Source organism: Coccinella septempunctata, chromosome 8, assembly GCF_907165205.1.
Source record: "Coccinella septempunctata chromosome 8, icCocSept1.1, whole genome shotgun sequence".
In the NCBI taxonomy this organism is placed as follows: domain Eukaryota; kingdom Metazoa; phylum Arthropoda; class Insecta; order Coleoptera; family Coccinellidae; genus Coccinella; species Coccinella septempunctata.
In genome coordinates this window covers 19282030-19298835 of record NC_058196.1, presented here as the reverse complement: position 1 = coordinate 19298835, position 16806 = coordinate 19282030, and the positions used below count along the sequence as shown (strand labels likewise).

Here is a 16806-nt window from a genome sequence, read left to right as displayed (position 1 = left end):
CTTCCATAACTACCCAACCAGACGTTTAAGAAATTTAGTTGAAAAGCATTCCCTTTGTACTTTCAATTCTGCATCTCAGGAAATTATTTTCTAATATACAGGGTGTTCCCAAATAAAATTATTCAACAAATGAGTGATTTTTCAAATGGAACACTCCTTATATTTTAGAATATTTTCAATACTCTTCAATACTTCTACCATGATGCAAAATATTAGGGATATTTTTCCAACGATACGGATCTTATTCAGAAAAAACAGCAAAATTTCGACGTAACAGTAGTTTGGTAAAAGCTCTTTACCGATTTCCAGAAGAGATAGAAACGCAAAATACGCAAATATTTAAGTGTGTTGCATTTAAAAAATCACCCATTTGTTGAATAATTTTATTTGGGAACACCCTGTATATCAGAAAATAATTTCCTGACAAATACAAGAAGTACAAAGGGAATGCTTCTCAACTAAGTTCTTAAAACGTCTCGTTTGGCAGCTATATGGAGGCCTAACGCATTATTGCAGGACCCTGTATAGCGATCATTTCAATAAAATTTTGGAGTAGACAGCAAAAATCTGTTTTCAATCGTATAATTTTGAATGAAGTTAAGAAACAATGACCACGTATGCCTTTAGACATTCTGTGCATGAATATGGCAACCAGCGGGATTAGCTATTAAGGCCCGGTTGAACAATTTGAATTCGAGCCGAGATCAACATTGAACCTAGTTCAAACTTGTACGGATTTGTCCAAGTTGAGCAGGGTTCAAACTTAAACGCAGCTTGAACTTGAACTGCACCACTGGAACAAAGATTATATATTGACCTCTAATCTTTGCACTGGGCCTCGTCAGTTCAAGTGCGAGTGTCAAATTGTGTTTCAAAGTCGTAACAGGTGGTTTAATTTGTTGTTTTTTAACTGTCAATGATGATGCGACAAATTTATCCAATGCCTAGAAATATTTTCGAAAATTCCCAGGAAAATAAGGGTCAAATTGAAGAAATAAGGAGATGCTAAAAAGTGGATTGAAGAATACGTTTCATTAAAAAACATCAATTGGCGCATATGCACCACGCAAAAAAATTATAAAAATACGTGGTAGATAAAAGGATTTCTATAAGGAAGAGGGTAATCTGTAATCTGTTCGGAAGAAAATACCTGCACAAATGCAGTTGAAAAGCAGGCAGTGATTGGGATGAAACATATCAGTCCTGGATATGTTAATGCACCTAATACTTCCCGTAACGACTCGAAACACCTGTGAAAAAAAATTATATGAGTAGATCCGTACGCAAAAAGCTTTTCTTATTCGATGTCCATAGCGGATATCATGTACAAATAGGTACACCGTAGCGATATCTGACAGAGAAATAACAGGAACCAGGAACCAACCCAACTGACGAATAAACGGAGCCGGCAATTCATTCCAGCATGATGTTTATGTTCTGTGCATTCCAGTTCCATTGACGTAGGAGTTATGTTGCTCAGGCGAGGTCATATGAGACCGAAACCATAGTCAGCATCTACTCTTTGTCGACGAAATGGAATTTCTGTTAATACTTTGAGTGATGGTAGTTATTCAGTTCTACTTAGATCATAACATTTGTTGATTTAATTGTCAGCAGGTGTTATGCATCTGAATTACATAATTTCGTTTATTACAATGAACATGGGCGAAACTGTCATATCACACATCCAAAGGTTATTTCGAAAGTTAGGATTCTACTATTCATTGGGATAACATATCTGATCGATTAATAGATAGGTATTTAATAATAAACTACGGCACGTTATGATTACCTGTGTATTGACTACATTTTATCATTTGTTGCTTACAAATGGTCTGAATTATTTCACTCTATTCATAATTACCTTCTCGATTAAAACTAGAAAGACCATCAAAATGAAAACTGAAATGTCAGCAACATCTTGAATTTGTTAATTTGTTTATTTCCAAAATATTCCCAATGCCTCTTTATCAGTTCTACATACATTCTCAGTAATATGTGAAAATAATAGTAGTAATAATAATAATAATGATAACATTTATTGGTTTCAAAAGATCACACCAGAAAGAATAAAATTTGAAACAAGTCATCAGTCAAGTCAATAATCATAATTATCTTGTTACAGTTTCACAATCAAATTGAAAGTCACTTTAAACTTAAAGCTTCCTTTACTGTAATTTTAAGTAGGGTGAAAGGAAGCTTTAAAATTAAAGGAACTGTAGGTTTGATTTTGAAACCGGCCATTATACTTTTAAGTCTGCAATATGAAAACTTCAAGAATAAATCATTTTTTATTCATAGCAGTCTATTTTTTTTCCTCACCAGTTGGAAATCTTAAGTGAATGATTCTTCCATTCAAACCACCTAAAGATGTAATAAACCAAAATTACTTACAATTTCAGTTCTTGATGACAGTCTACAATATCGCGAAACTTTCGCTTCACAAGTTCTAAATTCTGCACTCTGCTTAACGAAGTTTTCTGCATGAGTTTGATCAAACGTTGACACTTGTACTCAAAGAGTTTTGCTATAATGTATGAATCAATCGGTTCATGCAAAACCACTATTATAAGCCTCCATGCTATCACAATAAACACAAGTACAAAGATTTCCCTTACTAAAACAGAACGAAACAGAATTCCATTATTGTGATTGGTCTCCCGATAATAAAAATAAAATAATAATAATTAAAATATTCATTGAATATTGGCATAGTTCGTTATCTGTTAATGAAAGAAATGTGCGTTCACTAAATTCATCGTCAAGTAGGCTACGGAAGTTTAAGGATTGCTATTCTGTTCAGGATAGTGTGCTGCCAAACTGTCCCCCAGTTCTTCAGGTTCAGTCACGGGGAAGTTGTTGGGAATAACCAATGGGGAAATGCGACTTCACAAATTTGATTTAAAAAAAGCCACCAGGACTTATTGGAGTGCTCCATTTTCGCAACAACACATATCGCGGGTAAATACCCAGTACATCACATAGTAGGTGTAAAAAAAGCACCGTCGACAGCAACTTAACAGAATAAACTACCAAAGTGAATCCTCTATTGAAGTTATATTCATGTTCAATTTGATAATTAACATCGTGGCGATCAATTTGCACATAAATCTTATATGAGGCGTCTCATTTTTTCGAATAGAGTTATAACAGTATATAAGAACGCCCTACAAATGAATCAAAATTTGATTTAAACAGAATTTCAGAAAAATTGTGGCTTGGGCCACTTTGCTCTGAACGACGTGATGTACTTGCGAACAGTTCTCGCCGTTCAGTACCGCTGGGAAATCACTAGTAGAAGGCCATCCTACGAGGGTAATCAACATCTTCAATTTTCTGACAACACGTCAATCTATATGGATACAGCTTGATAGCTTCTTCAAAATTATGTAAGGTGTTCCAACGGAGAGTCCCGCTACTTGAGATCAAACCCATACAAAGGTTTGTGGAGCTTATGCTATTACATTTCCAACATCGTTTTTTTAAACTATTCCTGTTTCATAGAAAACTCTAATACATTGGAAAACGTTACTTCAGAAAGATTGATTATCTACAGCATAAACTAGGAATTATGTTTAGACACACGAAATCAAAAATTCCATAGCATACTTGACGACGAATTTTTTTGAACCTACGTCAACTCGAAACCTTATCCGGTCTTCTTTTCTACCGAAAATAGTTCTGAGAATATTTTGAATTTCTGTATGTTTTTCTGAATCATACAGTTGTCGTCAGTAGGTGCACTTATACATGAAACCGGCCTACCTGGAAAGTAGTTTGTTTCGACAGGATACCATAATGGTAGGGATACCCTACAAGCAAATCTAAGATCATTATCCGAACAGGTGCTACCTTCGTAATAGTGAACAAACACATTGCACGTCGAAATATAACGTATGAAGTATTTAAATAAGTTTCTTTTGATTGCCAATGATCTGTAATATTCCCTCGGATTGTCTGATATCCTTCGGCATGTATTCATGTATTGATTCACGAATTTCACCATGTTTTCAGATTGCCAAAAGTACACTGACGTCTGAGCTGGCAGATCAAAGCATTGTAACAGGCTGCATACTGCGATGACTACTTGAGGCTTCAACCTGTCATCTGAAAATGATATTTCAATTAATTAAATTAATCTCTAGAGAGAAACACTGAACAACGAAGAAATTGTTAAGGTAAGAGATGGGACATAAGATTGTGTGCCTATTTGTTGAGCATAAGAGCAAGGTATCAACTGACATCATCATGGTTACAAATGAATTGTAAGTTGAAAAAACAACACGCTTTGATATCGAAACGAACCGGAAAGGATAAAATAACTTTTAATTAGGAAGAGTTGAAACGAATTGGAAGTCCAAATATCCATAACGATTAGTTGATTTAAGAAGAGAACCAAGGAAAAGTTGAGTCATCAACAGAATAGTTCGAATTATAATGAAAAAGCCTGAAGTGCTTTATGTGTAGAGATTTATATGTAGAGCACATTCTGGAGAGAGAGAGTGAGAGAGGGGGGGGAAATAAGTTATTAGGAAAATTTAGAGTTTTGCACCAAATGATTTTTCAATATAATTTGAATTATTCTGTTGGCGACTCAATTTTTTTCATTCTCTTTGCAAGTTAATATTAATTAATCGTAATTGTTATTCCGAATTCCAGTTTTTCAATTGAAAATTATTTTGTACTTCATAATTCGATATCAGAGCGTGCTTTCTCATTAGAGAGTTGAAGTGCCATGAACGTAAACGCAGGGCCGGCGTTAGGGGTGAAACAGTGAAAGCGAATGTTTCAGGCGCCACTGTCTGAGGGGCGGCATATCGACTCAGTTTACCATGCGCCTTTTGGAATTTCATCTTCAATTTCAAATATTCCTCATGAACTAAAATTTAATTTTTTCAAGCACCTATTCAAAATTATTCATGGGAAGAAGAAATTTGTGTATTATCATCGGAGAGGATGTTTTTTTTGTGCGATGGGGGTGGTTAATGGAGTACAGGGTGGGCAAAATTTCGATGTTTTAGAACTACAGCTTTTAAACCAGAGAAGATAGACGAAATCTGATTAGCCATTCTCGTTCTCTTTTAGGGAGAAAGTAACAAGAGGAGTATGTATGGTCATTTTTGACCACTTTCTTTTTTTTTCGAGTAATAAGCGAAAATTGAAAAAATATATATCGATATCGAAATAAAATATCTCCGTTAATACTTATGATAGAGCTCTGAAATTAAAACGTTATGCAGGCTTTTTTTACGTAGAATCCAGTGGCGTGCTCGCCTTTTTTGCAGGATATTTGATTATCAAGCTATGACCCAAAAATTTTTTTTTTGGGAACACCAGATTTCTGTTGAATTTTTCGAAAGCTTAGTTTTTACTGATTTCAAAAATATTTAACATCATATGGTTTGTATCAATATAATTATAAAATTATAAAAAAATGGTCAAAAACTTTTTTTCTCAATATTTCTATGGTTTCTAATTTTGACGAGCACTGAAAAATACAGCTTTCTATACCAAGAGCAGTCTCCTTCCGGCAATGTCATTCTTTCTATGCTTTTTACCAACTTTCACAAAATTTCAATCTAAGATATATTTCATGAATTTTTATAACAATGAATATATGATGTTATATACACTGCGCAAAAAAATTAACGCACATTATGGAAATCTCAAATTTATTCTTATTTTATCAGAATTATGCATGCATATGTTATCCACTTTCAACGGTTTTCTGTTTTCTTCAATACAGATGTTTTTTCCCAGCAGGAATAAAAAAAGATGATATTATCAGATTTTGAATGTATTGGATTGGCTCCATTCTAAAATCAGTTCGATCAATTCTAGTGATCAATAGTTTTTCTTTCGTTTGATTTTCTACACTCGATCGCTATGCAACGCGAAACACGCAAGTGTGTCCAGAATGTTGCAGCGATTCAGAGAGACAGGTATGAATGTCCGAAGACCAGGACAGAGTAGACCACGGGTAACAACTGCCATTCAAGAACGCTACTTGAGAGTTTCTTCGTTGGGACAACGGTTTGCAACCGCTCGCTTCCTTCAACTTCAGCTTGAGCAAACTCATGAGGTGCAAATTAGCACTCAGACAATAAGAAATCACCTCAGAGAATATGATTAAAGGCCTCGTGTCGCGGCAAGAGACCCAGCTCTTACCCCAGCCCATCGAAGGGCGCGTTTGGATTTTGCGAGAGAGCATATCCATTGGGAAGAGGCCGATTGGGAAAGAGTTCTCTTCACAGATGAGTCTAGATTCTGCCTCTACCATTGTGATCGACGTTCCCTTGTATACAGACGTCCACATGAAAGATATGCTCAGTGCAATTTCCTGAATACTACTGGTTTCGGGGGAGGATCGATTATGGTATGGGGTGGAATATCTTTGACTGCTCGCACAGACCTAGTCGTCGTTGATAATGGAGCTATGAATGCTGATAAGTATACAAGGAACATTCTTGAAGAGCATGTAGTGCCATTTGCCCCATACATTGGTGAAAATTTCATTTTTATGGACGATAATGCCAGACACCCATCGTGCGCGCATCGTTCAGGAGTACATACCTTGAAGAAGTCTCTCGAATGGAATGGTCAGCAAGAAGTCCAGATCTCAATTCGATTGAGCAGGTTTGGGACAACCTCAATAGAAGGCTGAGAAGTTCAGAAAATCATCCAGCTACTCTCAATGACTTAGGAATCCAACTCGGAGAAATCTGGGAAGGATTAGATCAGAACATTTTAAGATCACTCATTTTGAGTATGAACCGTCGTTGCCGAGCTGTGAATAACGCAAGGGGTGGAAATACCAAGTATTAAATCACTTATCAGCATTTCAGTATTTTGAAAATTGTTCATTTTTCTTTCTTCGTTCATAGGATTCGGTGAAATCCTGAATTTTTCTTCCATTTAATGTGACTTGTTTCGTTCAAAACCTTCCCGAGAGAACATAAAAAATAAGTTATAAAGTCAATGTAGAGTTAACTTTCGTTAAAATTGAGATTTTCAGAATGTGCGTTAATTTTTTTGCGCAGTGTTTTTTGAAATCAGTAAGAATTAAGCTTACAAAAAATGCACAGAAATCTAGTGTCCCCATTCAAAAAAACAAAACTTTGGGTCATAGCTTCGTGATTAAAAATCCTACTAAAAAGGCAAACAGGCCAATGGATTCTACGTAAAGAAGGGCCTTCAATTTCAGAGCTTTATCATGAGTATTAGCGGAGATATAAATTTATTTCGATATCGCTATTTTTCAAATTTTCGCTTATAACTCGAAAACGAAAGAAGTGACCAAAAATGACTACTACTCTTGTTAGTTTCTCACGAAAAGAGAACGAGAATAGGGTATCATATTTTGTCTAGGGCGCCGAACATTTTTTTGCTTCAGGCGCCGAAATTACTCACGCCGGCCCTGCGTAAACGTTTAAGTTATAATTGACATCTACGCATGCGCATTCGTCAGTTTTTAACGTTAACTTTAGCGTCAGCTTCACGACCTACGTAAACTAGAGTTCTATCACTCATACGTATACAGGTAAACATAGTCGTACGTTAACCGAACGTTGAACGAATAGCACCGATGACTTGATGATGAATGGCCGAATTTTGACTGTTGAACACAATTCTGGGTAACCTCAAACGGGCCTTGTTTACATTTCATTATAATATTATATGTATGTATAAACGGTACTTCTAAATATTTCCTCACTATGTCAGGAGAACTTCTGCCAGGTTAGCTAGTTCTTATATAAATTACATATGACTGCTTAGAGCAACACAATAATTTAATGTGAAAAAAAATTGAATTTCCTCAACTTACATTCAGGTGCCTTGAGAATGAACTGAAAAAGTCCATAGGACAAAAATGATGAAACAAAAACTGTAATTCCGAGCAGAATCTTGAATCCATGGAGCAGTTTCGGTTTAACTTTCTCGAAGTCTATTTCCTCGCCAATTGAGAAGAAATCTATTTGTAGAGCTAGAACCAATTTGGCAAGTACGATCTCCTCCTGAATAGGAATATCTTTCTGAGATGCACTATATTCAGGGTAACCTGAAACGAACAATTCTTCAAATGTAACATTTAAATTAGATTCTGGAGCGAAAGGTTTTAATATATTGCCATTTCATGAATTTAAGAAATTGAGGAATGTTAAATTAAGAAAATTTAACGGAAATATCCAATATAAGGTTCACAAGAAATAATTAAATTCAAAATATCGACAACGTAATAGAGAATAGAGAACTGCTGAACAACATTTCATGGTTAAAAAAAAAATGGTTTAGATCCTGTCGGAATACGAAAGAGTCTGTCCCAAATCGAATTTTGATATGTCTCAAGAAGAATGGAGGACATATTGAACATTTATTCCGAATGGGACACATGGAAAAAGCAAATTTCCACTTTTGTTCGTCTTTCGATAAAAATAAAATTCTAATTATGATCGAGAGAACTATTTCTTCTGAATATCTAAATATGCCTTTTAGAGCCATGGTGTTAGGTTCCAACGAAGATTTTATTATGGATGAATATGACAAATGACAACGATTTTGTCATCTCCTGCATAATCGAAAATTTGATATTCAAACAAAGCAAAATTTCATGAATAACAAATTTCCATATTAAAATATGTCCATTTCCCACGAATCTGAAAAATTCATAAAGAGTAATCTCTGTAGTCAAGATTCAACTTTGAAACCAAAAAGGTGTATACCAATTTGTGTGTATTTAATAATTTTCTATGATCAACAGTATATAGAATCACAGTATATGCAGTGTAGTTAAACTCTTATCTGAACTAAAACCAGATTATGATTTCCTCAAAAATGAGCTGATAAATCACGACACGTGTTTCGCTATCACAATAGCATCTTCAGGTAAACTAAATCGTGCGAAGGTTTAACAACTCATTTTTGTGAAAATCATAGATTCTGTTTTATGTTCACTTGAAGACTTTCATCAAGTATCGGCCACATCAACTCGAAACTCTTATCTCATACGGTTGATCGACAATTTTGATTTGACAAATTTGCTTCGTGAAATAAAAGTTCAAAACAATAAGTCTTATCCAAACAACGAAGCTTTGTGTAACTAGGGTTAATTATTCGTCAATTAAAAACATCATTGTGTTCGGTATCGTCAATTTATGTACATCGACAGTGAATAAACTAGAATATATGACGGCGAGATCATCTCATTGATGATTCTTCGATCAACCAAAATTGATACTCTGTCAAATTTTTCTTGTTGTTCTTAACCATTAGAATGTCAAGGATAAGTTTCCCTAATTTTTTTACTTTCATTACAGACATATGTATATTGTTTAAAACAACTCACCAGACAATAACATGTCCTCTATACATTTTGGTATTTTCAATTCCATTTCTGTGAGTATGCCCGACGAAGAAGATCGGCAAATGATCGTTATAGGTAATTTATCTGCTTCTCAGTAGGTGGGTTTATTCTCTGAAAGTTTAATGAGATTGAAACCCGTCAATATTTCTTCCTAAGATCTAAGAACAATGTTTTTCCTATAAATAATAGGGAAAATCGTTTATGGAGAATGCACAATATACTGAAGCTTCATTCAATTCTAGAACTCATTAGTCATTCGGGGTTTGTATAATATTTCAATGAAATTTTTAATGAATAGATCATCAAAGAAGGGTTATTTCATCGTAAATGTACTCCCTTGGTTCTTGAATGAAACATTGATAAATATTTATGAAGAGGCGTATATGGAAGATCATGCATCGTTGAATTCGGGACAGAATATCAATCCCGAATTTATTGACGTCACTCGGGACTCTAGTCACAGTCTAAAAGTATACAAGATGCAATAAACAGATTGGAATAGTTCAAAATCTTACCTATAAAATTCGTCTAAATTAGTCACAATTTTTTTGGATAATGGTCATCACAGTCTTCTTCTTGTTCGAACCCTCCAAAAATAATCGTTAAAATGAGATGAAATAGGGTAACAATCATATCACTTCGTAATGTAGATTCTAAACTGAAAAATTCAGTCTACTATTTATCGTTGATTGAAATTTTCTCCCTGCGTAAGGGGGATGTAATGAAGTTTCATGTCCCACCGTGAAAAACACCCTGAATTGGGAGATAGCCGAGTTTTTGTTCACTAGTACTGAAAAGCCAGAGTCAAGACATTTTCATCGACGCGAAATTTACTGATTTTCGGCATTTGGGAGACATTTCGTTTCCACCTCCAACCGGTGGGTGTAAAACGAGATTTCCCACGCAGGTCAATTAATTAGGAAATATTCATACGGTAGCTGGTGTTAATTCTGAATTTTGATTAAGTCTATACAGAGTGTTCAAATATGTGATTAGCCGAGATTTAATTTCTGGAAAATTCATTTTAAGAGCCCTGATTTCTGTCTAACGTTTCAGACCGTTGACCACGATGAAGTGCGATTCTTTCGTCCGTGTGATTCCAGCTCAAGTACGAGTAGAGATAGGGCTTGTAACTGGGTTTTTAAATTTTTTTTTTATTGGTACCCTATTTTGCTCATTTCAAGTACGCCTCAGCGTGTTTAAATGCCACTTTCAAACACGTGTGCTTTAAAGTTGTCATGGTTACTAACATCACAAACACAAACAACATGAAATCTAAACATCAACTTTTAATTATTGGTCTGTCAAAAGTACCTTGGAATGTTGAATGAAATACAAATAGGTACTTCAAAAACTTCATTCAAATATTCAAAAATCTAATCTGAAGTTTTAAATGAATGTGATAGGTACAATTTGTTAGTTAGTGAGATATCATGGCAGTAGCTCTCATATAATCATTGTCCTTTTGTTATGATCTTGTAAAGAGTCAAGAAGTATGGATTTATCACACATGTCGCTGCACTCTACATTTAAATTCCTTATAACAGGTCTGTGAGCAAGATTGGGACATATAGGTAGAAGTACCCACTATTTTTTATTGGTGTCTAGACAATTCAAGCTTCAACTTCTGTACTCGTATATCGAATGAAGGTTCTAATGATTTGAAATGAAACGCACAAGAATTAAAGCAAATATATTGAATTATATTCGAACAATTAGAAATTTAAAATCATTCTCAGTTGTGCAGAGGGTAATATCCGATCCTCAATTCATTTGGTACATCAACATGAAGAATGAGTAAACGCTTCGCATCACCTGAAAAAACAGAGACAAATAAAAGTCCTAAAATATTAACGGCACCAATAATAATTGTGGTCAGACGTAAGCATCATAAGGAATAAGATAAACCAATGAGTAAAATAATCTGACAATGACAGCTTATAGGGCGAGTTCCGATATTGCTGGTTACTGGCCCGCATTCGAATAACAATAGAACTCTGAACGACTGGGCCAATATTCATCATCTCTGTGAATACTGACAGTACTGTTCAGGAATATCGGAACTACCCCATAGTATGACAATATGTCTATCTTAGATTTTGGAAATAATATGGCGACAAGAATATTTCTGCAGTTTGAGAGAATAACTCAGGAATCTGAGAAAATAAATAAGAAATATGACATTGAACACGTGAATATGGTATATTCTTAGATATTGCACTTTGTTAATGCTTGAGGAGATACAGTGGTGGATAAGAAGGAGAGGTTGATGATGAGGAGGATGGAATGTGACGTTGCAGTCCTCTTGCATGTTAATGCTGTGAAGTTAGGATGTATCATATAAGCTTTTATGCAAAGGTTTGGTTTAGAGGAAGTAGGTCTGGGTTCAAATCAAACCACTTTCTTGAAAATAATGCCGACCGGTTTCGATTTTCATTCAAAATCTTCATCAGGGCTAGTTTTCACTCAATGGTCTCATCGTCATATATGATAAAAATATTCGAAATAGGCGACACAATGATATACCTACATAGATACCGACACATCGAGAGAACAATCTTTACTAGTAAAGATTGTTTCGAACATTTTTATCATATATGAAGATGAGACCATTGAGTGAAAACTAGCCTTGATGAAGACTTTTGAATAAAAATCGAAACCGTTCGGCATTATTTTAAAGAATGTGGTTTTGATTTGAACCCAGACCTTCTTTCTCTAAAACAAACCTTTGCATATTAAAAAAAAGAGGTCTGAAACATATTGTCGATAAGCTTTTATATTTTTACTGATCACTCATTATCGACTCTGAGATTGATGTATGATATACAGGGTGTCTACGTCTAATAGGCACTCGAACTTGAGACACCCTGTATATTTATATATCATAGATGATTAATGAAAATCCTTAATGAAACTGAGAACTAAATGACATTATTTTTTCTATATGAGCTTTTTAATAACGACACGTGTTTCGCAATCACAGTAGCATCTTCAGGTGAGTGCGAAGACTGCGAAGGTAATTTGCTACTGTGATAGCGAAACTTGTGTCCTAGCTAAATAACTCAGGCTAGTAAACATCATGGTATTCAGTTCTTAGTTTATTCATATACTAAGTTTATGACCGTTTTCAATAAACCTATTCCCAAGAGTTTCTTATGTCATCAAACTTCTTTTTAAACGTCACCAGATGCAGATGATGGTTTTATTGGTCAGCTGGCAGCCTATTGTGATGTGAGATTCTTCAGACGGCTTCTCTGATGTTTGAAAAATGATTGACCATTCTTCAATGAGAATAATTTTTACCGAGAAAGGAAATATCATAGAATCTTTTCATTTTTATTTCCATTCTAGTATTCTAGAGAAACAAGTATGCGAAACCACGTTGAGGTGGTGTTCGGAGCCAAAGTTTTCAATATTCTGAGTTTTTCATATTCTTTGGATTTCAGGACTTCAAATTGTGTCATTGAAGGTATTTTTCATAAATTATTGCGCAACTTGTTTTGATATTTTAAGTCCAAGGGGTCTACACCGTTTTAGTGATCACTTCAAAAAGAGGAAATGAATATCTTACGTCAGAAACCGATAATTTATATGGGGTTTTCATTATAATTCAATTCAATCAGTTCGTCATCTCGGAAAGTAAGAAATTCTTTAATTAGTCCAACGAAAAAAAAATTTTTTCATTGAAGAACAAATATTCGCTCATGTCATTGACAGGTGAAATTATCTCTTCTATGAATTTCCACATGAAAAAATTTCTCGAAAAGTCTCGCTATTGGTTACAATTCGTATACTGGTGAAATTGAAAAAGGCATTCGTTATGTTAGTCCCGTGGTATACAATCGCACTGAAAGATTATAGAGTTACCTAATCTAACCTTACTCTATAATCTCTGCTCGCACTATAGTGTTAGTCTTCGATTTGACATTCCTTTCATCACTGTTTCACATTTATCCTCGTTGACAAGACTGATCCTACTCAAATTTCATGTTGAAATTACTGTAGTAATTTTAGTAGTTATTCAGCCATGTCAAACGGAAGTGTATTCTTCATTCTTAACAATATTTTACAATGAATATATTTTGGATATTTCCATCGGTATTGCCATAAGACATACACGATAAAACAATCGATACAGAAAAATAAGGAGACTTGCCACAAGAAATGATTTTTTAAAGCCAAAACGAGGATCTAGAGATTTAAAATTATTTTTTCCTTGAAACAATAATATTTTATTTATTAAGTACTCGAATTGCTATCTTCCATAATGAAGCAAAAATCTATTAGTTTCGTGAACAGAAATGTTGTAAACCTTGATATTTACCTGAAGAAACAAAGGCATCTGCAGAACAAATATTACTGATTGCAACTCATGCGGCCGCTGAAGTTTCATAAGAAAAATTAAGTATTCTTTATTCATTGCCTTATCCATGTCGTACCAATCCATATTGTAGGCAGCTTCTTGAATGATTTCACCCTGCAAAAAATTGAAAACCTTGAATATCCCCATTTATCAAACTCATTGGAAATTATATTTTTTAGTCCTGTGACTTTTACATATTTTCTCGCACTTATTTTAGATTTGAACGCGTCACTTTCTCACACTAGTACTATTGGCGAAAAGTTGTTTTTAATAATATCTACTATAGAAACTGAAGTAAGTATGAAATGGTATGGTAGTAGAAAATAGTTATTTATTCAACCAGCTGGGAAATACGAAAAATAGTGTTTCCCAACGTGTTTCACAAAATATTTTTTTTTTATTTTGAATAGGATGTTGCTATGAATTCGAATTAAAAGTACCAGAAACGTCTTCAAAAGCTTCTCTTGGAGATTCCTTTAAAATCGTCTAGTGACGGAAATTATTCAATTTTAATTCTGTTACTATGAAAGCAAGTATCGTTTCATCATCAGTTGCGAAATATTTCACTTTGCGTAACTGGTTGCGAAAAGTAAAACGTTTCAAAACGTCAATGAGTTTTAAAATGTGTCACTTTATATGTCAAAATTAGTAAAAATATACGGTATTCCGATCAGACGGAACGTTATTGTTTTTAACTTCTGCTCGATGTTATCCAGTTTTTGTTCCATTTCTTTACGGGATTTGTCGTATGAGTCATTATTTAACTTCTCGGAGTTAGATTTCATCAACTGGATTTCCGCCTCTGAGGTGGCTGATGGCATCTGAGATCTCCTTAATCACATTGTCAGACTTCAAAGACTCAATCAAAAACCTTTCAAAGTCCGATTTTTGCCGAATAGTCATTTCACAAAATTCTAATGAGGGCGTAGATAAACAGAATGAGTATTGTATTTATATCCGGTAGTTTCAGAGAAAAGATAACTTTTCTAGGCGTATCCTGCAGAGCACAATTACACACGTCCGCTCACGCTAATGAACATACTCTATTTCATATTTCATACCAAGGATTATAGATACTGTTTTATAATCTGTGATTTCATTATTGATTTTCATATTACGATGACGCGCATATTCCTCATGTTTTTCAAGTTCAGAATGACCGTCCAAGAAAATATATAGAGGGATGGAGAATGTACTCATAAAAAATTTTGTTTCATTCTGGCAGCCTTAGAACCCCACCTCCAACAATCGAAATGAACCGATATTCTGTTTTTTTTCTATTCACAATGTTTTAAGGACTCCTTCTGTAAAAGATAAGTCAGTTCAAAATGACCGGCCGAGGAAATTGGTGGCTAAAGTACACAGAGGGATGACTAAAATATCCTAACATAATTTTTTGTTCATACTACAGCTTCGATGATAAAAATGAACTATTCAGTCTACGATGAAGTGCATATTTCTCATTTTTAAAGTTCAGAAGAAAAGAAAATTGGTGGATAGAGGGATGTATCACAATGTACTCAGAAAAAATTCTGTTCATTCTGACAACCCTAGACCTCACCTCCAACGATCAAAATGAACCGCTATTCTGGTTACGAAGGAGCGCATGGGAAAAAATTAACAGACAGCAGCATTGATGTCAGACATACTGTACGTGGTGGATAATCGTTCTTGAAACTGGACGGCCGGGAGTAAACATCACTACGGTGTATAAATCGAGTTGTTTTTATTGATTGACTTTTTTTTCGCTTATGGTTTTTTCAATTGATTTGGTGTTAAGATGGGTCCACCGAAAAAGTAGATCGCTGGGCTTACTAGTTTTATCTAATTTATGAATATTAATGATTATCATGCTTAGACTGCCTGTAATAGAATATGTACCATTTATGTGACTTAATAAAATTTGATTGATTGATTGATTGGTATATTATGTATATATGCTCATATCGGAATAATATGGATTTAATGCTCTGAGTGCTACATAACATTCGAAAGATAACTGTGCATTCATAAATGAATGTACCATATACATAACATTCTCATTCACCTGGATACATATCACAGATAATACAAAATTTATATACCGTCTACCTTTCGTTAAAAACATTACAAATTGATGTTTAGGATCCATAAATATTATATGATTTGTGATATGTATCTCGGGAAATGAGTATGTTATTTATATGGCACATTTCTTTATAAATGCACACTGCACAGTTATGTTTCAAATGTTCTGTTTTTGTTGTGTACCACCAGCATGCATGTAACATGTTGGTTTACTGGGTCACGACTCTATTTGAAAATCATGATATTAAAAATTGTGTGAACATGATTATTTTTAAACAATGCATGATTAAGTTATAAAGGGTCATTCAAAAAACGCGCCTACATGGTTCTATTAAATGAAACAGAAACTTTTTGCAGTTTTTTCAAGCTGTTTTTTTTAATTAAAAGTATGATCCATTAAAATTATAAGTGGAATAGAATATCATTCGAATGTCCACCACGACTGCGTCTGCAGGCATCAATCCGAATATCGAAATTTTCAATGACTTTCCGACATGTTGCTGGTGTTATTTCACGAATTGCAACTTGAATGTTATTTTTTATTCAATCATTAATTGTTTGTGGCTTGTTAGCATACACTCGACTTTTCAAAAAACCCCACAAAAAAAAATCCATCCATTGTGAAATGAGCTTCATCACTAAACAAAATTTTGCTTGAAAACAATGGATCTGTCGTTCGTTGTTTAATAATCCAACTAGCGGAATTACGACGTTGTACATGGTTTCTTTCTTTCAATTCCTGGGTTAATTGAATTTTATAAGCGTGTAAATGCAAATCATTATGCAAAATCCTCCATAAGGAGCCATAAGATATGCCCAATTCTTGCGAACGACGCGAAATTGATGTTGTCGGTTCATTTTCAACACTTTCACTAACAGTAGCAATATTTTCATTTGTGCGTACAGTTTTTGGTCTTCCACTTTTTGGTTTATCAGTCACACAACCAGTTTCTTCGAATTTTTTCACTAATCTTTGAATTGAAGATTGATTCGGCCGATTATTTACACCAAAAAA

At 34.4% G+C, this 16806-nt stretch overlaps 2 protein-coding genes across 2 annotated transcripts in view; both read right to left on the bottom strand.

The window, feature by feature from the left end:
* Window positions 1–716: 716 nt before the first annotated feature.
* On the bottom strand, window positions 717–9389 carry LOC123318352. The gene is made up of 6 exons (XM_044904962.1): window positions 9344–9389; window positions 7826–8059; window positions 3766–4107; window positions 2395–2617; window positions 1151–1250; window positions 717–944 (listed from the first exon to the last, which is right to left on the bottom strand). Exons 1-6 carry the CDS (start codon window positions 9387–9389, stop codon window positions 717–719), a joined length of 1173 nt encoding a protein of 390 aa, XP_044760897.1.
* Window positions 9390–11041: 1652 nt separating this feature from the next.
* Window positions 11042–16806, bottom strand: part of LOC123319457 (odorant receptor 45b-like) — a 43407-nt gene continuing 37642 nt past the window's right edge. Inside the window, exons 5-6 of the mRNA XM_044906443.1 lie at window positions 13686–13838; window positions 11042–11176 (exon numbers count right to left, since the gene is read on the bottom strand). Coding sequence (XP_044762378.1) covers window positions 11126–11176; window positions 13686–13838 — 204 coding nt within the window. The 3' untranslated portion in view covers window positions 11042–11125. The remainder of the gene's footprint in view (window positions 11177–13685; window positions 13839–16806) is intronic.